The sequence below is a fragment of the Anolis sagrei genome, chromosome 4 (assembly GCF_037176765.1).
Source record: "Anolis sagrei isolate rAnoSag1 chromosome 4, rAnoSag1.mat, whole genome shotgun sequence".
In the NCBI taxonomy this organism is placed as follows: Eukaryota; Metazoa; Chordata; class Lepidosauria; order Squamata; family Dactyloidae; genus Anolis; species Anolis sagrei.
Genome location: NC_090024.1, coordinates 45,409,487 through 45,432,606, shown reverse-complemented (window position 1 = coordinate 45,432,606; position 23,120 = coordinate 45,409,487). Strand labels below are relative to the sequence as shown.

Here is a 23,120-nt window from a genome sequence, read left to right as displayed (position 1 = left end):
CGAGGGGGCGGGGCTAGGGGAGGGAGGAGGAGGAGGAGGGGAGGGTGCGCGATATTGGAGAAGGGGAGAAAGTGGCGGCGGGCTCGGGACAGAGAAAAGGGCGCAAAGCCTGCTGGGAAATGTAGTCTTTTTTTGTTTTCTCCCTTCACTCTTGGGAAATGAGACAAAACCCAATAGGAAAAATAACATAATTGCACCTAAGGATAAAATGAAATAATTGCCATATTTGACGGGGGATGAACAACCAAAAAAAAAATTCAAATCTCCTTCGAGCCGGAATCGAACCAGCGACCTAAGGATTCCCGCAAGCAGCCAATGCCTCTACAGTCCTCCGCTCTACCAGCTGAGCTATCGAAGGGACGCTGTGTGCGAGCTCGTGTTTTTGCCCTATACTTTCGCTGCCCTGTGAATTGTTCTAAAGCTGGCATAGGTAAACCTGGGCCTTGCAGGTGTTTTGGACTCCAACTCCCACCATTCCTCACAGCCTCAGGCCCCTTCCTCAAGGGGGGGCCTGAGGCTGTGAGGAATGGTGGGAGTTGAAGTCCAAAACTCCTACAAATCCAAAGTTTGTCATCCCTGGGCTAAATCAATGGAACCAATTACCTTAAGAGAGGCCCAAATCATTCTGGGTAGGAAATTCTAGTAGTACAGACACACTCTTCTTCAATGTGTACATTAATAGTGTGAACACACGTTTATTAAATATTTAAATGCAGTTTAATATTCTCAAAACAGCATTTGGGGCATAGTTTTTAAACTTACTTTACTTAAGCGATCCCTTGTCTTCGACCTCTATTCGTGCCTCTTCAAATTCTACAGCACTGCTGGTCACAGCTGACCTCCAGCTGGAGCGCTCACAGGTTTCCCAGTTCTCAGTGTCTATGCCAAAGTTTTTAAGGTTCACAATGAGCCCATCTTTCAATCAACATTCCGTTTTCCGCTCTTGAGTTTGGAGTAGAGCAACTGCTTTGGGAGACGGTGGTTGGGCATCCGGAAAACGTGACCGGACCATCGCTTCAGTGCTGGTGGTCTTTGCTTCTTCCAGCACGCTGACATTTGTCCGCTTGTCTACCCAAGAGATTTGCCAGATTTTCCGGAGGCAACTCTGATGGAATCGTTCCAGGAGTTGCATGTGACGTCTGTAGACAGTCCATGTCTCGCAGGCGTATAGCAGGATTAGGAGGAAAATAGCTTTATAAACAAGCACCTTGGTCTCCCTATGGATGTCCCGGTCCTCAAACACTCTCTGCTTCATTCAGAAAAATGCTGCACTCGCAGAGCTCAGGCGGTGCTGTATTTCAGTGTCAATGTTGACTTTTGTGGAGAGGTGGCTGCCAAGGTAGCAGAAATAGTCAACATCTTCTAATGTTACACCATTAAGCTGTATTTCTGGCATTGGGGAGGGTGAGTTTTCCGGGCAGTGTGGCCATATTCCAGAAGCATTCTCTCCTGACGTTTCACCCACATCTATGGCAGGCACCCTCAGAAGTTGTGAGGTCTGTTGGAAACTAGGCAAGTGAGGTTGCAGCTTCAAAGCCTGGCTGGTTGCTGCCTGAGGGGGATCCTTTGTTGGGAGGTGTTAGCTGGCCCTGATTGATTCTTGTCTGGAAATCCCCTGGTTTTTTTTTAGTGTTGCTCTTTATTTACTGTCCTGATTTTAGAGTTTTTAAATACTGTTAGCCAGATTTTGTTCATTTTCATATTTTCCTCCTTTCTGTTGCTATTCTCCAAATGCTTGTGGATTTCAATGGATTCTCTGTGTAGTCTGATATGGTGGTTGTTAGAGTGTTCCAGCATTTCTGTATTATTTTTTTTATTTAAAACATTTAAATTCCGCCTTCTCACCCCAAAGGGGACTCAGGGCGGAGCACAGCATACACACGGCAAACATTCAGTGCCGGGACACAAATTCACATGCAATACATAAACATTAAAAACATCAAAATATTAAAATACACCATTTAAAATTGTCCTAGTCCATATGTATTCTTACATATGCTGTGTCCAGGTTGGTTCACCGAGTGCTCTGCTATGGCTGACTTCTCTGGTTGAATTAGTCTGCAGTGCCTTTCATGTTCCTTGATTTGTGTTTGGTCAATGCTGCGTTTGTCTCAATACTGAACCATTCAAGTTGGTTTTCAGCACAAAACAGAGTGTTAATAAGATAATGCCATGACTGAGCTATTAACATTTCATTTCCACAGCTCCAACAACCAAGCTACCGACACATCTGGAGATTGTATTTATTTATTTATTCTGTATCAAAAGCATTGCATAAATGAGCCCCCGGTGGCGCAGTGGGTTAAACCCCTGTGCCGGCCGGACTGAAGACCGACAGGTTGCAGGTTCGAATTCGGGGAGAGGCAGATGAGCTCCCTCTATCAGCTCCAGCTCCTCATACGGGGACATGACAGAAGCCTCCCACAAGGATGATAAAAACATCACATCATCCAGGCATCCCCTGGGCAACGTCTCTCACACCAGAAGTGACTTGCAGTTTCTCAAATCGCTCCTGACATGACAAAAAAAATTGCATAAATTAGTTTAAAACTTCTAAAAATAGAGGGAGCACAAGTGGCTAAATATGAACTAGATTCTATGGCAATATGGACTCAGATAATCCATATTGTGGATTATTTGCCTTGATATTGTGGGTTATTTATTGATTTATTTTGTATCAAAAGCATTGCATAAATTAGTATAAAACTGATAAAAACAGAAGGAGCACAAGCAGCTAAATATCTTTTCACCAAAAACAGGCAACAACGACCATATTGTCTATAGCCTCAAACAATTCTTCCTCTGTGCATGAAGCAGGACACTGCGGACAGGCATGCAGATGCAGTGTTGCTTGTTCTGCTCCACAATAACACAAGGTGGAGGATTCTTTTAGGTAGTGCCATTTTGCCAGGTTGTCTTTTGATCTGCCCATTTTACTTTGGAGTCTGTTCAGGGACTTCAAAGTTGCCCATTCTTGGTTTAGCTTCCAGAGGGATACTCTTGTTGTTGCTGCGGGAAGATTAAGAGGAGTGGTGGTTCTCATGAAGCTTTTCCTTGATTTAAGTCTACTGGGAGGAGGCTGATAGCCATGCAGTGGATGGCTTTCGCAGTGTTCAATCTAGGGAATGGCAGCGAGACACATTGCAGTCTGTTCATAACAGATAAGAAAATATTATGTACTTTGTAACACAGCACGCATTGGGGTTATTGGATAGCTCTTTACTTAATTCTGTTATGTTGTAAGTTCAACATTGAAAACTGAAAATTTTAGGGCCCAAAATATTTTGAATGTACGTAGAAGAGGAAGCGTTCTGTAGAGTCCCTGCTCTTCTGTTGCTTTTACACAAAGAATAATGCGTCATAAATTTAAAATGGAAGCCTTCAAAGGAAGAGTTATACAGTCCCTAATGGATCTTATAACAGATGAATTATGATCATTTCTATTTTGAACATTTAACGCAGACTCATGAGTTACCAGTTCCAGAAATAGCATGAAGGAGTTTCCAGTATGGTCAGCTGAAAGGAGCGTGCAGATAGAAAGGGGAAAAATTGTTAACCTATGCAAATCCTAATCAAATGTGTAGTGAGGAAATAACAAAACTCCAAAGCTGATTTGAATTTGTAGCCAGTTTTTGTGTCTACCTAGGAATTCATTTCTATTTGATCTGGAATCGATAGTTAAATCAAGCAGGATATCATTCTGTTTACAGCTTTCAGGGAAGATGTTTGGTTCAGTTGATCTCTTGTGGCATAGACTTATGATCCACAGCAAAACAGATTGCTTATATGTGATGCATCAAATAAATCAGCCAGAATGTTGCTTACAACGAGAGTGCAAATTTGTATAGGTCACTTTCTCCTCTCACACATTTTGAATGACAAAGGTCATAACTCCCTTTTTAAGGGGACTGTTCCACAGTCAGTGTGGAGCTGCACCTATTACCCAACCCACCTGAGCAGCTGGACATAAACCAGACTTAAAACAGAAAACAAGACTACTCCCATAATTAAGCAGTGAGGAAGCTGTCTTATGCAGGTCCGGAGTGCCATGAAAAAGTAGAAAATTATTTTTTAAATTGTTGTATTTTTAGAACTGAAGGTGAAGAGATGCACTGGAAGAGTATTTTGCTTTATGCCAAAATTATTAGGCCAGCGTTAAGTACTTTTTATCTTGACTTGGTTGAGTGGCTGTTTTGCCTCAGGCAGCAAAATGTCTTGTATCAGCCTTGGTAACTAAACTGTTTACATTCCTCCCCAGGCAGGATGCAGCCAAGCCTTGAAGATGTAAAGCTATTCAATGCTGATCGAGGTGATCAAGTGCAGCATTTACACTTTCCTCAAACAGACAAGAGTTCTTTCTCCCACCCTGGACATTCCGCAGATATATAAACCCCACTTGCCTTGTTTCCAACAAACCTTACAACCTCCGAGGATGCCTGGCATAGATATGGGCGAAACGTCAGGGGAGAATGCTTCTGGAACATGGTCTGCAGTCCGGAAAATTAACAGCAACCCACTGTTTACATTCTACCATTGATAGTTGAAGAAGTTTTTCGTTTTGTTAAAATATTGAATTCAATGATTCAAAACACAGAAAGCAGGCATGGGCAAACTTCAGCCTTCCAGGTGTTTTGGACTTCAACTCCCACAATTCCTAACAGCCTACTGGCTATTGGGAATTGTGGGAGTTGAAGTCCGAAACACCTGGAAGGCCGAAGTTTGCCCATGCCTGCTTTAAAGAATTCAGAAACTGATAACATGCAAGTCCTTACCTATTTAGTGTACTTCCCTATATGATTTGCTTAGTGTTGTTTCTTTAAAAACAACATTCTTAAGTGTTACAAAAATGGTAGGCATATAACTCATACCAGATTTTATATTATCACCATTGTGGAAAGTGTTCAGTTAGGCTGCTGGTCAAGTATCAATTCTTAAAGCATATTTTTCTTTTGAGTAACAGGCTATATGTTAAAAGAGATGATGAACCTTTAATACCCATCACTGATAAGTTGATTTTCTCCACTGAAGTTATTAATAAAATCAATTCCAAAGATAAATTCAACTAGCATAATAAAATACATATTGAATGCTTGTCCTCAAAGCCAAAACAATCACAACACATTCCTCTGTAAGTTTTCTTGACAATTTTAATAAACACCAAGAATGTCCAGGTTTGCTCCTTCATTCAAGAACCAGTAACAGTGCACATCTGAGAGAGGCCAAGAATTGGCTGGAGTGCCTGAAAGTCCTCTTTATACATGGCGCAGTGAGTTAAACCCTTGTGCCAGCAGGACTGAAGACCAACAGGACGCAGGTTCAAATCCAGGGCAAGCGCGGATGAGGTCCCTCTGTCAGCTCCAGCTCCAAAATGGGAAGACATGAGAGAAGCCTCCCACAAGTATGGTAAAACATCAAAACATCCGGGCGTTCCCTGGGCAACGTCCTTGCAGATGGCCAATTATATCACACTAGAAGCAACGTGCAGTTTCTCAAGTTGCTCCTGACATGAAGAAAAAAAAAATCCAAACTTTGTGAGGAGCAAGATGCAGGCCTAATATTTAGAAAATGCAAGTCTTTTCCCATTTAATTCAGTGCAGTCCTTTAAAATATTATTCCAATTTCTGCCTAAGTCCCCAAGTCAGTCCTCTACCCTCAATTCAAAAACGTAGAAGACATTAAGAATCACTGGATGAAACAACTGTTCACAGCACAGATAAGAATGTTCTGCTTCCAAGGATGATTTTGAGCAGCTTTTCAGTCTATAGCACATCCCACAATTAAATAAAAATTGGCCAGAAATGCCACCTCCACATTCCTAAGTGCACTCAGAGTATTGAGGAGTCTTCTTTTTCATTTTATTAAGGTATTATGTGAAGTCTGTTGTAATCCCAGCCGAAAGTCAGTGGAACAAATCAGTTCAGGTGCAAACCTTTCTACATGAAGGTGGTTTTATAAGGAAGCTCCTTTCCCATCCACCTCCCCCCCCTCCCTCGTCAGCAAACTGCCACACACACATGATCTCTTCTAGTAATTCTGCTACAGAAAATAGAAAAGTGTAGTTCAGCTTAGATTTTTAATATTGCAATCAAAGAAAATTCCAAGTACTGTACAGTAAAGTGTAATATAGTACACAGTTATAATACACTATTGTTACATTACAGATTTTAAAAAAATTAGTACAGCAATCACAAATAAAATCCAAATGTGCTGAACAGCCAGAATTGTGAACATGGTATCATTGCTAGTCTAATTAAAGTCAGTTTGTAAAGCACTTGCTGTTTTAAAAGGATTCCTAAATATATACAGAACTAATACTTATTTATACAATTTTATACCAATTACTTCCAAAAGTGCACTATTTTTCTTCCTGGTAATAATCTTCATTAAAATAAAATCTAAAAATATCAATCACCATTCAGCCTTTCAACCTTACTACAATCAGAATGGCAAAGCAGGAATGCCGCCTTAAAGAATGTCAAATGGGACACCTTAAGATACAATTGATTTATAAGATAATATGATGGAGCAAAGCCTTCTGCTGGCAAATAACGTCAATCCCAATATTATGGCTGCAAAATTCCGCTTAACATACAAGAATTCAAAATTATGCAAGGAAAAGGTAGCTTAGGCTTGGGACCTAAACTTACATGTCAAAGTTAAAGTAGAATTAACGAGACCTTAAGGGATAATATATATGCATGAGACTTATATAAAATCCAGCTGGACTGAATGTATAAATAGAGCAGTCATCCATGATCTCTAGTTGACTGCACATTGCAATTTATCTCTTCAAAAGAAAAAGGCAGTCATTTTTATCTTGAAAATATATTGTTTCTAAAGTATGACCAGTATGCAGTTGCAGCAGTGTTCCTTTTTGCCAAAGCATACAATGGAAACCAAGTAGGATCATAATGCATCAAATCCAAACTACTGTCCATTGTAGCCACTCATTTTCAAGTAAGTATGCAGAATCTTAAAACCATGAGAAAGAAACAGAATGTGGAGACTAAGGGTTAACCTCTATTGATTAAAACACCAGAATTGTTTTCTATCTGTATAAAAGAGTACGCTGCATACACCTCAAAGGTAAATTAACTGAGCAAGTCATTTTGCAGCCGTGGAACAACTCTATGATACTAATAGCTTAACTTTCCACAGAAATAGTGAGCAACAATATGATGGAGTACCTCACATACCTTGGATACTTTTGCCATCTAACTGGAAAATCACCAGTATGCTCTAAATCTACTAATTTCTAAAACGCACTTCATTTTTTTATTGTATAGAGTCTACTTCCTCCTTAGAAGAGCATACTGAATGTTGCTATGCTACTCTTATCCTATTTTGTGTTCATATCATGACACACACATGAAATTACGTTGCTATTTAAGAACTAGCTTGTTTAATCTGGAAGAACCAACAAGGAAGTACCCAACAGCATTGATCTGCTAATACAGCTGTCTTCCAACTGTTAAATTGGACATATATAAACAACCCAGGAAACCCATAGGCAAGTCATACAGACAAATCTTTACAACTTCTGAAGCAAACTTGTTCCAGATGCATTTAACTTTCTCATCTCTACAGACAATTTCCATGACTTTACTTTACCTGACACTCAATTGTTAAAGCTATAATAATGAGGCTAGTTGCATGTGCTTAAGGAAGCTCACTTAATGAAACTCAGCAAATGAATTGCAAGCAGGTGCCATCAGTCAATAGGATTTCGGCATTTATTTTGTGCACTTCAGATCTAATCGCTTTTGATAAGGGCCAGCCTACACACTGAGTGCACAGCTCTATTAAACACTTAATTTTACTCTTCTCTCAAACATTTACAGATGAAGCGGTATTTTCAAAAGAGCCAAGTCTCAAACATTTTCATTTTACAAAGTGAGCATTGCAAAAATTTCTTCACACATCACACAAAGGAGAGGATACAAAAGTGAGTAACTTCTACTTTTATTTTTCAGAAAGGAGAAAAGAGTTATGCCACCATTTCTCAAGGGAACAGGTTTCTACAAAGGAGAGAAAAAAGTTTACTTCACTCTTAGTTAAAACAACCAGATTACATTATAAAGCTAGTTATGCCTCTCAAATTTCACAGCTCTTGCACATTTAGGCATGAATTTTAAGCAATGTTGTGAACATCCTTTTTCCTATACCATACAGTGCCACCCTAGTATGTCTCCATTAAAAAGTCACCGAACTATCAAGTTTATCAACACTATACATTCAAACCAATTCCAAACTCCCATGCTTTATGCCCAAGGAATCCTGAAGATTCATGTTTTGTGAAGTTATTAACTCTAAAAGAAAGAATTCTCCTCACAAGCATTATAATTCAGAGGGTGATTTGATGGAATCCACAGTTGTTTATTCAATTTTGAAAAGGATTTAAATACAGTACTGATACCCCAGGCCTGCTTTCTTGTGTATCGTAACCCCAATCTCACACTATAGTTCAAGCTGCTTTTTTTTAAAAAAAATGGACTCTCATGGTGCCAGAAAGCTCTCTCATTCTCACACAATCCCTTATGAATGGATAGTTTCTGTGGATAATGATCACAGACTTGGTGGTTAATAATTACAATAGTTTTCTATAATTAGTATCAAGCATCTTGTTCTCTGTGTGCATGGATCCCTTTTTAAAATCCATATTTATATCACTTATTCAATGTCTTGACCAAATTAAACAGCAAAAATATAATTAAAATCAGTTATTCATGAAAATGTGATTTGTATACTTTATATGTAAGCAGTGCATTAAGTGATATAATATGTATGAGAAAAGCAAGAAAGGGGTGTTTTAATGGATTAATACACTTGAAATAATTAGGAAGTGTGCCATCAATTAATTTCCCATATAAAAAAATAAAAATCTTTAATTACAATGGGACATTGTTTCAATTTTTTCTTGTGTGATTCTAACTGCATAAAATGTGAGCATATTTTCAGAGTACAAACAGTTATAATACAAACTTAATAGCTGTGGAACAGGTGAAATTTGTGTGAGCACTAGCACTTACTTCAGTAACTAAGCATCTGAGATTTCTATATCCTTTTGAATAATTTTTCCCCATTTCAAATTCATTTTCATCTGATGAAGTAGTAATAATGCACATAAAGTAGAAATATGCAAAGAGGCAAAAGTGCAACATTAGTATCAAGATAAACATTCTATCGTTATGGAGAAAATACAATAGCTGCTTCTTAAAAATTAGCACTGTACAGCAGATGAATAGGCTGTTTTAGTGGATGCAGTTGACCAAAGTAGTGCATAAAACAATCGACCTTAAACCATTCCCAGGGAGTTTAAAATTGATTTATCATATCATTGAGGAAAAAATCCCATTAATCCAACATGCTCAGGAAATATTAATTGCCAGCAGAGATAACTGGCAGATGCTTATCAAATTGTTCTTGCACAAACCAATTTTATTTAGCCTGCTGTAGTTTCTTAAAACAGTTGCCTTTGAATGTAAAACACATAATGTTACCTTATCAGCTCAAAACTGAACATGCAATCACTTGCCAACAGAGTAATGACAAAACTGCGCTGGCCCAGACTGCCATGCATTTCTACATCCCCTTTGCTTCAGCTTCATTTTATACTAAATAGTGCTTTTGCCTATCATTCCTTAAATTTAGAACTTTAAAAAGATCTCATTGAGTATGTTTGGGTATTTTAGGAAAATCTGAATGAGTGCAAGTCTTCAGATAAAGGAATGTCTCTTTATGCTGGATTTCTGAATGAATCAATATCTGACAAAACATTCTACATTTGCCAGATTTTGTTTTCACATACTAATCTGAAAATATAGTAATTTCACATGAGTTGAAAAATTAAGACATTAATGGAATTAAAATCATCCAAAAATTAACCCACATCTACAGCAGCTTTTCATCTCAGTGCATATCCTAATAACTACTTTACAGTAACCGAGAGCTACCCTGGGCAGAAGAATGGCATATTAAAAGCTATTGTCTATCACATACTTGCTATCATGCAATGAGTAAGATAATCTTTGAAACATACAAGATTCAATGACTAAATTTATGTGGCCCAGCCAACAAATATTACAGTTGCACAGTAATTTCTCATCTCTTTATCAGCTGTGAATTATTCAAGAATGATCCATTGGCTCAGTTGTATTAGTGATTTCTGTATCTTGACTATCCATCTCTTCAGGTTCTTCAACAGAGTTTCCTTTTTGAGCTTTTGATCTCGTGGGGAATGTTGTTCCCACCGCGTTTGACATGTTACTATCCGTTGGTTCTGTATTCAGATGTCCACTGCTGCTTGATAATGTAAATGACTCAGGCAAACCAGTCTGAGGGCCCCTTGTTTTAATAGATGAACTTGCTGCTTCCAGTTTCCTTTGAGAGAAATCATTTGTTGCCGATTGCTCAGTATTCTGATCCCGCATGTGTCTATCCATTGAAGCTTGAATCGAAGAAACCATTTCCTGCAACTTTTTTCTCTGTGCCTCAATCAAACTAGGATCCAGCTGCCTGCTGTCTCTCATTGTTCCAACTCCAGGAGCTATCCGTATAAGCTCACTGTTTCCAGAATCGCCTCCAAACACAGGAGGCTCAGATTTAGTGGAACTGGGACTGAAATCTAGGCTTGAGCTTTGCTTTCTTGAAAGTGGAGCTTCCCTTGCTCTTTGATGATGTTGCTGAGTGCCAGTTGCAGTTCCCAGAGAATGGCCTTTTCCTTGAAATGCAGTTACATTATGAAGTTGCTCTGACTTCTTTTTAACAACTCCACCACTCCCTAATTTTAGGACCCCATGTGAAGGACTGCCTTCTCTGCTTCTTGAAGAAGCCTCAGCACGCACTTGACTTAGTGCCTCCTTAACCAAGTCTTCAACATCAGAACCAACAGGGAAATGCCCAGCAGCATCGACACAGAGTTCCAACCTATCTTCTGCAGCATTGTAAACAAAGGTCTTGCCAGGCAAATATGGAAAAGTACAGTGGTTACCATCAGCCAGGCCTATGAGAAGGGAGAAGGGGGAAAAAAGAGGACTTAAATTTATGAACATTATCAGCAAACAAGATAGACAGTAGTTAGCCATAAAACAAAATACTACTTTCACATTATTATTTCTGTTATGATCATCATCATATATCCTTTCTTTTCTTCAAAACCAGAACTCATAAACACATTAATCAAACATAAGACTGCCCAATCAGAGAGCCTAAAAACACAACTACAAAGCCAACAAGGAAAAAAAAAACCTGTTGATCAGCTTTCTAAAGGTGGAAATCAAGATGAATAGGACCCCCGCACATTTATGAGGGTTAGGGGCAAGGGACCCTTGTGAAAGGAAATTGGTTTTTTTTTACTAGCAAGAATATCTCTCTAGGAATTTCTAAGTCCTTCAATTATTTATTTATTTTATTTACAGCATTTTTACCCCGCCCTTCTCAACCCCTGAGGGGGAACTCAGAGCAGCTAACAAAGGCAGCAATTCAATGTCACAATCAATAACACAGTATAAAACCATAAATACATACAGAGTTAAAGCAATAGTAGTTAGTTATAACCAAATTATCATAAGTCATTAAAACAATACTCAGTCCACAAACCCACTGATAGAACCATAAAACCGTATCCTCATACATATCGTCTTGCCAATCCATTTCCAGTCAAAGTGCTGCTTTATGTTTATTGTCCGAAAGCCTGGTCCCAAAACCAAGATTTTAATTTCTTCCTGAACGCCTGGAGGGATGGGGTCAATCGTATTTCACTTGGAAGCGTGTTCCACAGGTGGGGGCTACAGCCGAGAAGGCCCTGTCTCTCATCCCCACCAGCTGCGTTTGCGATGTTGGAGGGAGTGAAAGCAGGGCCTCCCTGGATGATCTTAAGTTACAAGGTGGGACGTAGAGGCAGATGCGTTCAGACAAGTAAGCTGGGCCAGAACCGTATACAACAATGGTCAACTTCTACTGGAAATTGACCATAGAACTGCATTTGATGCATTTGTTAACCGCCATTCTCAGCCCTTTAGGGCGACTCATGGCACTGGAAGAACTAGAAATTCCTAAAGATGTGTTCCTTTCTCTTGGAAACCCTAGGTCCTCCAGCATCACCAGTGGAAGTTGACCACAAAGTTGTACTGTACAGTTCCAGTGCAAAAGATGCAATCTGTGTTACCTAATCTTCTGGTTTATATATAAAATATATTAGAAATTGGAATAATACACATTAAAAAACAATTAACGTACACAAATGCATTCATAAATTTGTTTTCTTAGCTTTAAAAATTACTGTAACACAAACACTGGGTATGAAAAGAGTTTATTTAGAAATGTCACTTTGCAAATGTGTATATGAATCAAAGAGTTGTAGGGTTTTTTTTAACAGCTCTGCTAAAACTGGGCTTTTATTTAGATTGATGTAACTACATGTAATGATGCAGAGCTCAAGCTGGTTGATCAGCTTTTTCAAACATGAATATCCACAATAAAATAAGAGTCTCAAATTCTAAACAAAAACAGACAACCTCTAGGCTACCAAACCAAATACAACACTTTGACAATTTCAAGCTAAATTTAACCTATTTAGTCATGCTTTGGTTCTCAACCTGTGGGTCCCCAGGTGTTTTGGTCTACAACTCCCAGAAATCCCAGCCAGTTTACCAGCTATTAGGATTTCTGGGAGATGAAGGCCAAAACATCTGGGGACCCACAGGTTGAGAACCACTGCTTTATACTATTGCCCTTCAGTCATATTGTATGTTATCTATATAAATAAAAATGTAATGTTTGTTTGTAGTTTTAACATAACTCAAAAATCACTGGACAAATTGATACGAAATTTGGACACAATAAACCTATCAGGCCAATGAGTGACCATCACTCACAAAAACACTGAAAAACACAGCAGAAGGAACTTAAAAAGCCAAGAAAGCAAAAAGACACATGCACAAAATTACTCCCCCGGCAAACAAAACACACAATAGCATATCCACACTTTCTTCCAGACTACAGTTCCCAGAATCCACTAGACCAGGCCCTTTAGGAGAGGAGGATGATCCAAATGCACTACTTCCAAGCTGCAAGCTTTCTTCTCCTTGAAATTGAGAGCATTCCAATCCCTGCATATTTTCAATTTCCTATTCCTGGACTGTAACTTCCAGCAATCCTCCAGATAGATAAGATAGATAGACTAGATAGAGGTAGGTAGATAGATTGATCAGGAGGACTGCTGGGAGTTGCAGTCCAATAATAGGTAGAGAAGGAAGAAAGGAGAGAAAGCAAAAGGGAAAGAAAGGGGGGAAGGAAGGGAAGAGGAAGAGAAAGGAGGAAGGAAGGAGAGAATGAAAGAAAAAAGGGAAGGAAGGAAGGAAAGAGAGAAAAAAGGAGGAGAAAAAGAGGGAGGGAAGGTTGGCCACAACAATGCGTGACAGGTACAGCTAGTATTCTATGAATTAATATTCCAAAAATTGCATAAGCTATTAAACTTTGTTACATTGCTTTCTGAATTTTTAATTTCTTGCTCTTAAAGCAACATTCAGAAACCCAGAAATAGATGTTTAATACAAAGTTATGTTGAGTAAGTAATTCAACAATATATACATTGTGTACGTCCCAGTGATCAAAGCTCCTGATTTGGAAAGCTGCACGTTAGCTACAATGGAAATTAGATAGTAGCAGAGCTCTTCTACATGAACACTAAGAAGCAGTGAATGTAATTACGAATCATATAAATCATCTCATGTTTTCTCACAGACAATGCAATTCTCTTCTCTATTCAATACGGTTAAAATATTATCAGCAAGTTTTTCAGAAAAGATGTAAACCAAAAGGGTAGTTTATCAATGACAGGAACAAAACACTCTTAACACAAAGTTAGAAGATATACCCATTGTTTTCTTCATTATATTGTAGAACACACCACCCTGCTGAAACAAGTGAGGAAGCCCTTTTGCATAAGACCATACATCTTCGCCTGTAAAATACAAAGAAAGGCTAGTTAGAATAGCAAAATGTGAACTCCATCTACATAAAGATCATGTCATCAAATTCTCTCAGCATTTTCCCACACTCTACCAGGATTAAGAAACAGAATTCAGCTAGCTGCTCTGAGAAAGGCAATCTACTATCCTACAGGTGTTTTGCACAGGAATTCCCACGATCCTTGGCCAACAGATATGCAAGCTGGGACTTACGGCAGTCACCGCTGACAATATCTAGAAGATGTCATACTTCATATATATACCTCTCTCCTCACACACACAAGAACATAATAAAAGTTCACTAGACCTTTCTGATAAGGATCTGCTGATCCCCCAATAAATCCTTGAAATACACAATTCTCTGTCTATACACTCTATGTCACAGTAATGGGCATGTTGCTCATATATCCCCACTAATTTATCCTTGTTTATATCAGTTAACATCTGATCTCCACTACTTTAATCTGACAATTCCAAGATTCACTAAAACCCTTTTGTTAGGAAAATGAAAGCAGTTAAGCCGGACTTTGGACCATAAGAATGGTGGCAATGAACTGTAACCAAAATATGAAGTGTCTCTGATGTTTGTTTGTATATCTCCACTATACAAAGTTCTTCTACTCTTTACGCTTACAGCAGGAATGGCCAATTGTGGGAGCTGAGACTTGGGACAGGAACATGTGATTCATAACCCCTAAAATCCAGTGTACATTGGCCAAGTCATACACCAGCAATTTATATAAAATTAGCTCCTCCATTTGTTTTATTAAATAATCAGGCTTTTCATCATCTTTCCAGTCTGCTATTACTCAAGCTGTTGTGCTGTTAAGTATAAAAGTATTTCAAATATCTTTTTAAAAGCAGTAAAATCAAACACAAGCCACACAAGAGAAAGGAAATAAAGGAGCATAGATCACACTTCCTTTAGCTTAATTGGGTGTTATGTCTCATATTGCAAAAGGGAAAGCAAAACAGAATGTAATGACAGGCATTTCACTAAAAGTAAACAAGATCTGTGTGCTCTGAAAAGTGTTTGGCTACCTCAACTGTAAGCAGTAAAAATAGAAGTCAGTCTACCCTAATAAAAAGCTCAGGCCAGAGAATTTTACAAAGGATGATGGTCAAGTAAATTACCAAAACTATTCCATGTGGTACCACTATAGTCTAACTCAGAGCTAAAAGACTATGATTTATCATTACAAGAATGAACTTTAAGGATGCTGCATATACCTCTACCTTAGTCAATGACCTATTTCCTTTCCTAGAAACCTCTGCTTTTGAACCAATTTCCTGTCACAGCCAATCTGGAAGCTTATTTGCTACGCCTTTATTTATTTATTTATTTATTTATTTGAACTTATATGCTGCCACTCCCCTGGGGCTCGGAGCGGCTTTAGTTACTGAACAAATCATGATCAAACAATGCGGTTATATCATGACTTCTTTTGACCATAATATGAACAAATCATAGTTTTTATCAAGTTCTGACACAGTGAGAATTAAGATTTACTTGAAACTGGAATGAGCAACTGTCCCTGGATCCCTCTGGGGGCTGCACAAACTCCCAAAATGTTCATTATTAAAAGAAAGAAGACATGAGCCTTAACCCACTTCAGATTTTGAAAAACTTTTCAAAAAAATTAGTGCAAGGGGCTTGCAGGATATTTAAACATTAACTATCTCTTCTGGAGGCTTCCAGGAAAGAGGATTCATACTTTTGGGGGGTGGTGAGATGAAGCATCATAGAGCCTGGAAGCCATCCTAATCATGGTTGGGCTTTTTTCTTGCTTTAAACGCATAAAAATGCATCCCACCCATCTTCTTGTCTGACACAGCCTCTTCCTGACCACTCCCCTTGTATTGACAGCACTGGAGTCAACAATGCAAGCCAGTTTCACTTATGTCTTAATATCTAAAGTTCACCAAGTTGACAGTTTCACTTTTGATTCTTGGCTTCTATTCAGTTTCATTTTCCGAAATAAGCATACAGGATTGTTAAACTTTCAATTCACAAGATTGCAGACTGGAACTTCCCATTTATTTGAAATGGTCCTTGTAACATTTTATGTAGTGTCTTAATATGTAGTTTTAATTTTCAGATGTAAGCAACAGAGTTGAATATCATTGTGAGTGATGCAAGCAGCCAATCTGGAAACTTTGGCCCATTCTACAGTTATCAAAAGTTTCATTACTTTAATGTACTGTCAAAGGCTTTTATTTGTTTGTTTACTGCAGCAAAACATTGCTTAAAATATTGCATCAGCTAGCTGGAAACCAAGCAGTGATCTTGATGTCATATACCCTGGAAAGGTTACAAGACATTTGTTTTACTTGTAGTTTTGCCAATTAATTTAGTTTAAAAGGTTTCTTAAAATAGAAGCTTCTATAGGTCTGCCTGTAGCAGAAAAACACTTGATACATAGTGTCAATGTATCCCTATGGAAGAAAATAAAAGAATTGCACTTAATGCACCAAAGATTGTTTTTGGTGTAGTGCAGGGGTCCTCAAACTAAAGCCCAAGGGCCGGATGTAGCCCTCCAAGGTCATTCACCCGGCCCTCGCTCAGGGTCAACCTAAGTCTGAAATGACTTGAAAGCACACAACAACAACAATCCTATCTCATCAGCCAATAAGTTTATATTTGTTAAAATTGTTCTTCATTTTAATTATTGTATTGCTTTTAAGTGTTTTTTGCATTACAAATAAGGCATACGCTGTGTGCATAGGAATTAATCCATTTTAAAAAAAAAAATTATAATCCAGCCCTCCAACAGTTTGAGGGACTGTGACCTGGCCCTCTGTTTAAAAAGTTTGAGGACCCCTGGTGTAGTGTCATTCTTTATGTAGCAGGGTACACTTAAAACATGCTTGGATTTGAAAGGAACATTGTTAGAGTGAATATAACCAAATTCCTTAACAAGCAATTACACTTTGAAACATAAGCATGTTTCAAGAACACCATCTTGCTATATCAATGACACATCAAAACAGTAAATATCGACTACATATTAAATTAAACACTATTCTTTTACAGCTTCCCTTAGAAAGGTAACAATTGTGTTCCAGTGAATAAGACAGCTAATGTTTTATACATTCACACATATGTTTTAAGAAATATACTCATGGAAAGGCAAAGAGATGAGATTAAAATTGCAAATCCAGGCATACAAAGTCTGGACTAGGAAATGCTTAAGAGCAGAAAAGGTTAATGGAATAAATTAGCCATCACTAATTTAAATTCCACTGGTTTCAACTGATCTATTCTATAATTATTTATGTCGAAATTCAACCATCACATCGCAGAAATACTAGTGAATCCCAACATGAGGAAGAAATAAGGTGAAAGGGCCCATTGAACAAAGCTCATATTTTACACAACTGAAGGCATAAGAACTGGAATGTTAAAAAAGTTGCTTTTCATCCTCCACGTAAGAGACATGCATAGGATTGTACTGGTAATTAGCATTCAAATGCCCCTCAAAGCCAAAACAAAGTATTGTATGGTTAAAAAGCAAGAACAAGGTGTTTTCATTATTTTTAAAACACAAAAATGTAGATGCATGAAGGTCATTTTATGAACTTACACTTAGACTTCAGATGTTCAAACTCTGTCTTTCTAGTTTTATATACTCAAGATTTAGGGATGTTTCTAAATCCTAGGAAGGAAAGCTGAGGTTTACTTACCCATAAATGTTGCTAGAAGACACAAAGAATACATCTCCTTGTCAATTTGCTCCTGGAGTTCCTTGGAAGAAATTTTACTAGTTACTGCAACATCATCATGTTTCACAGCATGGGCTGAGTGCACTGAAGTCGTCTGGCTAATATCCTCCTTCCCTTTTAGGATCTCTACAGTTATTCTATCTCCATGCAGCAGAGGAACAGGTTCATTTTCCTGCCCTTCTTTGGGTGGCAAAAGCTCTTTGGGAGGGAAGCCAAAACGGATACACTGCAAATGGGAAGGAATACTAAATTCTCTAGCAATGCTCTCTTGCAATTCGACAAATGTTGTTGTGGACTTCAAATTGAGCATGGCCTGCCGCCCATCATTTGTTGTTATACGTATTTTCTTTTCTTTTGTAGATGTTGGGGAATAAGGAGTCTTGGTTGGGGTAGCGGGTGCAGAAGATGACCCGTCAGGGACAGCACCTGGGGAAGTAGTTCGAGTTGGCCCTTTCTGCACCTGTTTCAATTTGTCCGTTTTCCGCTTCTGCATTATAGGCGCTTGCTCTGCAATGTTTTGCTGAATGCTTCTTTCGGTCTTACTCATGGTCAACTCTTCTTTGTGCAGCGTTTTTGTTTTCTGTCCCGTAAGAATAATTTTAGTTGGAAGCTGAGATTCCAAGTCCTGCCCTTGTTGCACATCATCAGCTCTTCTGGCATGAGCACCATCAATGTTTACAGGGGTATAATCATCGGGGTTCTTTTTGGCCGTCTGATGTAGAATTGTATTAACAACCTTTTGGACAAGAATCTCGCTCCCAAATTCTCCCGGAAAATGCTTAGTAACAAGTTTCATTGCAACATCATATACATTGCTGTTCAGAGATGGATCACTCTCATACTGGAACCAGTACACGGTCTCTCTCACCACTCTCCCGCCCCACTCCAAAGTAATAGGGAAAGCTTCGGGGAGATTGTCATACTCTTTGCCTTCCCAAAAATGCTTAAATCCACAGCCACATTTGCCACCTGTGGATTTAGTATTTGTTCTATCCCCATCCAAATACACAACAGAGCCATCACTCCTCACACGACGCACCAAGGTGCCATGGCACAAATTACAAGCAGTCAGGCTACTCAGACCATAGTCTGGGACAAGTACATCCTTCACAGGGTTATAGGAGCACACTAAGCTATTAAGGGGGAAACTGTAGTTTTTGTCTGGTCTTAGCTGGCCATGGGTAGTTTTTGCTAGATTATACAGTTTCCCCCCTGGAGCCAACCACTCGGGAGGAACGTGGAGTTCTGAAAGTGCACCACAGATCAGACACTTGTGAAGGCGGTTGTCCATCACGGCTTTTTTAGCGGCGGCCGTAACATCATCAGGCTGAACTCCAATTACACCAGTTCGTCTGTAGAAATATTGATGTACGTCGGCCACTAAACTCGGGTGAATGCCGTGCTTATCCATAAACACTTCCTCCATGGCGGCAACGAGCCTCATCAAGTACTTGTCTTGCAAACTCCGATCCCCTCCAATCACGCAGCTGCCGTCCTCTTCCAACTTGATGTACTTCTTGATAAGGTCCTGAGGCACTCCCCACGCTTTGGGAAGCAGTTTCAGAGGCAACTTCGGCAAAGCAGCACCTTTGATCCCCACCAAGGGGATGTAATGGTTACGCCCCGAGCTGCTCCAGGCGATGCAGATGGGCTTGTTGAGCGTGCCGTCCTTCCCCGTGCACTTCTCCTCCGGGACCAAGCCGGGCAGGAAGGTGGCGGAGTAGTCGCCCGAGCTGCGCATCCCGCTGAGGGAGTCCAGGAGGATGATGGGCCGGCGCAGGACGTTGGCCAGGCCGAAGATGTGGATGTTGCGCAGGCCCATGGGGACGCCCTCGGGGGGCACGAAGAGCGGGTCGCACTCGTTGACGATGTCGTCCCACTCGGCGGCGTCAATGAAGTCGTGGAAGAGCACCTTGTAGCGGGCCAGGTTCTCCACAAAGTGGGCCTTGAGGTTCTCCCGCAGGGCGTGCCAGAAGAGCTCCCGGCCCACCAGCGCCCGGGAGACGGCGTGGACCAGGCAGTGCCCATCGCCGTCCACGTGCACCGGGACCAGGCACTCCTCCCGGCTGCGGTTGGCCCGGCGGATGTCCTCCAGCGTGTCCTGCAGGTAGAGCAGGCTGCCGGAGCGGTCCTTGCCGTAGCCCACAGTGTCCACGTGCTCGGGCTCGATGAGGAAGGCCCGGTCGCCCAGCAGGCTGCAGTCGAAGACGTCGCCTTGCTTCATCTCGGTCAGCAGCTTGGCCTTGCCCGTCTGCTTGTCCATGCCGTAGCGGGCCAGGATGGGGGAGAGCAGCTTGCAGTGGTAGTTGGACAGGCCCATGACTTTGACGGGCTCGGTGCTCTTCCGCGGGGGGCCGGCCCCGCTCACGCCCAGCAGTGCGCTCCGGAGCAGGTTGTGCAGCACCAGGTCCGGGTCGGTGACCTCCTCCACGGAGAGCAGCTGCCGCCCCTCGTGCCGCCGCCCGCAGTCCGTGCACTCCACGCTCCCGGCGCTCAGCGGGCCCCCCTGCACCGCCGGGAAGAACAGCCGCGCCCCGCACTTGGGCTCCGGGCACGTCCCCGAGAAGATGCGCCGGTCGCGCTTCGACGACGACGACGAGGAAGAGGAAGAGGAGGCCGCCGGCGGGTCCGGCTGAGGCGGCTGAGACATCGCTTCCCGCCTCGCTCCGCTCTCTCCCCGGCCTTCTCGCCCCCTCACGGGCTCATTCCCTCTCTCCCCCTTCCTTCCTTCCTTCTCCCTTCAACACCTGACAGAACCTGACAGAACCGGCCTCCGCTTCCTTGCTTCCTCTCTTCCTTCCTTCCTTCCGCCAACTAACTGCCTCTTCACTGCCCGACTTAACGGCCTTTCCCCTTCTCCTTCGACGCCCACCACGGGAATTGTAGTCCCCTCCGCGCCGGAAGTAGCTGTCATCCCAACGGCGCCGCGCAAGGCGCACAACTACGAGGACCGTCATGCAACGCGGCGCAGGAACCAAAACGAGCCTGGGAAGTGTAGTTCTTCCCCTCCCCGCGTTGAAAGGGAATACGTTTCCCAGAATGCTCCTCGGCGTTCCTCGGGAGTTGGTTGCCGTGAGGAGAGTGACGTCGGCGGCGCGTTCCTTCTCCGTGAAGGCCGCGCAGGGGGCAGAGAAGGGAGCAGCCAGGGGGCCCTCCACTACACAGCCCTCCAGCCCAGAAGGTCCAGGCGGGAAAGCCCACAGTATCTGCTTTGAACTAGGACATATGGCAGGGTGGGCTCAGGGCCCTTCCACACAGTCCTATAGCCCCGAATATCAAGGTGGGAAATCCCACAATATCTGCTTTCAACTGGAATATATGGCAGTGTGGACTCAGATAGCCAAGGGCCCTTCTACACAGTCCTATATCCCAGAATATCAAGGCAAAAAATCCTGCTTTGAACTGGGATATATGGCAGTGTGGGCTCAGGTAACCAAAGGCCCCTCCACACAGTCCTATATCACAGAATATCAAGGCGAAAAATCCCGCTTTGAACTGGGATATATGGCAGTGTGGACTCAGATAGCCAAGGGCCCTTTCACACAGCGCTGTAGCCCAGAATATCAAAGCTAAAAATCCCACATTATCTGCTTTGAACTGGGATATATGGCATTGTGGACTCAGGTAACCAAGGGCCCTTCCACACAGTCCTATATCCCAGAATATCAAGGCAAAAAATCCCACTTTGAACTGGGATATATGGCAGTGTGGGTTCAGATAACCAAGGGCCCTTCCACACAGCCTTATAGCCCAAAATATCTAGGCTAAAAATACCACATTATCTGCTTTGAACTGGAATATATGGCATTGTGGACCCAGGTAACCCAGTTCAAAGCAGGTATTGTGGAAGATTCTGCCTTGATATTCTGGGTTATATGGCTGTGTGGAAGGGCCCTGAGCTTAAAACATGTAGAACCTTCCCACACAGCCCTATATTCCAGAATATTAAGGCAGAAAATTTCACAACACCTTTGAACTGGGTTATCTGAGTCCACACTGCCATATATCCCAGTTCAAAGCAAGTAATGTGGGATTCTCTGCCTTGATATTCTGGGATAGAGGGCTGTGTGGAAAGGCCCCGAGTCCACCCTGCCATATATTCCAGTTCAAAGCAGATATTGTGGGATTCTCTGCCTTGATATTCTGGGATAGAGGGCTGTGTGGAAGGGCCCCGAGTTTAAAACATGTAGAACCTTCTCACACAGCCCTATATTCCAAAATATCCAGTCAGAAAATCCCACAACACCTGCTTTGAACTGGGTTATCTGAGTCCACACTGCCCTATATCCCAGTTCAAAGCAAATAATGTGGGATTTTCTGCCTTGATATTCTGAAATTTAGGGCTGTGTGGAAGGGCCCTTAGTGGAATCTTCATTGCTAGTGATTTAAACTATGATTCAAATTCTTACATCCGAATATTTTATTGAAAGGGCAATTTAAATCAATTTTATTCAAATCATACTTTTTCTGAATGATTTAAATCAAATGGATCCTGACTGAACTCATTTCTCTTATTTTAAGAGGAGCTACAAAATATCAAAGCTAATATGGCACAATATTTTGTTGTGTTTACATCATTTTGTTTCTCCATCTGCCATTTGAAAGCAATTCTGAACATCTTCAATAAAGGCACTCAGTTCCAGACTATATGACAGAATTTAAGAGCATTCATTTCCTGCTGGCATGACCAGTATTGAGTGTCAAGAAGCGTGACCTTTTCTTCTCTACTACAATGACTATTTAAACTTCTGAGCCATGTAAACTTCACAAAGTGTTCATTTCAAAAGGGAAAACAAAAACCAGGTCTTCCACAAAATAAACCATGGCACAGACCCGTTTCAAACTATTTTAAACTTGAATATAAAATCAAATCTTTGAGGAGCCATATGCCCTAGCAGTGTATTAAGAAATCCTTGGGGGGGCGTTTCAGTAATAAATAACATCCTTATTTACATTCTTGGCAAGCATAATGAAGACATTAGAATACCGAAATACTCCACGGCATTACTTGATAACACAATTCCATAAAAGTTTAAAGATACTTTTGCTAGGAGACACTTCAGTGTCTTTGCTAAGAGTGGTCTGCAGCAATAATGTTGAGATAAGGCAAGAATAAAACAGATGAAAACTAAGAACTTTTTCTCCCTTTAAAAACAAAATTAGAATAAGCTAGTGGGAATGTGTTACCAAAAAGGTAAAAGTTAGCCATATTCAGATACACATATAGTATATATGGCTAAAGATAGGATATCAGCAAATTCAGGGAGGAAATTAACTGTTGTATCTGCTACTTTAGAATCAGACCCCTTCTACATGGCTATATGAAATCCAGATTTTGAACTAGATTATATGGCAATGTAGACTCATAATCACCATAAATAAAAATGACTTGGGCCCCTTCCACACAGCTGAATAAAATCCCACATT

At 40.9% G+C, this 23,120-nt stretch overlaps 1 protein-coding gene and 1 non-coding gene across 2 annotated transcripts; both read right to left on the bottom strand.

Moving 5' to 3' along the window:
* Positions 1-264: 264 nt before the first annotated feature.
* Positions 265-358, bottom strand: TRNAY-GUA (transfer RNA tyrosine (anticodon GUA)). Its single transcript has 2 exons — positions 322-358; positions 265-300 (listed from the first exon to the last, which is right to left on the bottom strand). It is a non-coding gene; the product is annotated as a tRNA-Tyr (tRNA).
* Positions 359-7,946: 7,588 nt separating this feature from the next.
* On the bottom strand, positions 7,947-20,606 carry VCPIP1 (valosin containing protein interacting protein 1). Its single transcript, XM_060775412.2, has 3 exons — positions 17,655-20,606; positions 13,877-13,963; positions 7,947-11,002 (listed from the first exon to the last, which is right to left on the bottom strand). Exons 1-3 carry the CDS (start codon positions 20,341-20,343, stop codon positions 10,128-10,130), a joined length of 3,651 nt encoding a protein of 1,216 aa, XP_060631395.2. The 5' UTR covers positions 20,344-20,606; the 3' UTR covers positions 7,947-10,127.
* Positions 20,607-23,120: the final 2,514 nt, after the last annotated feature.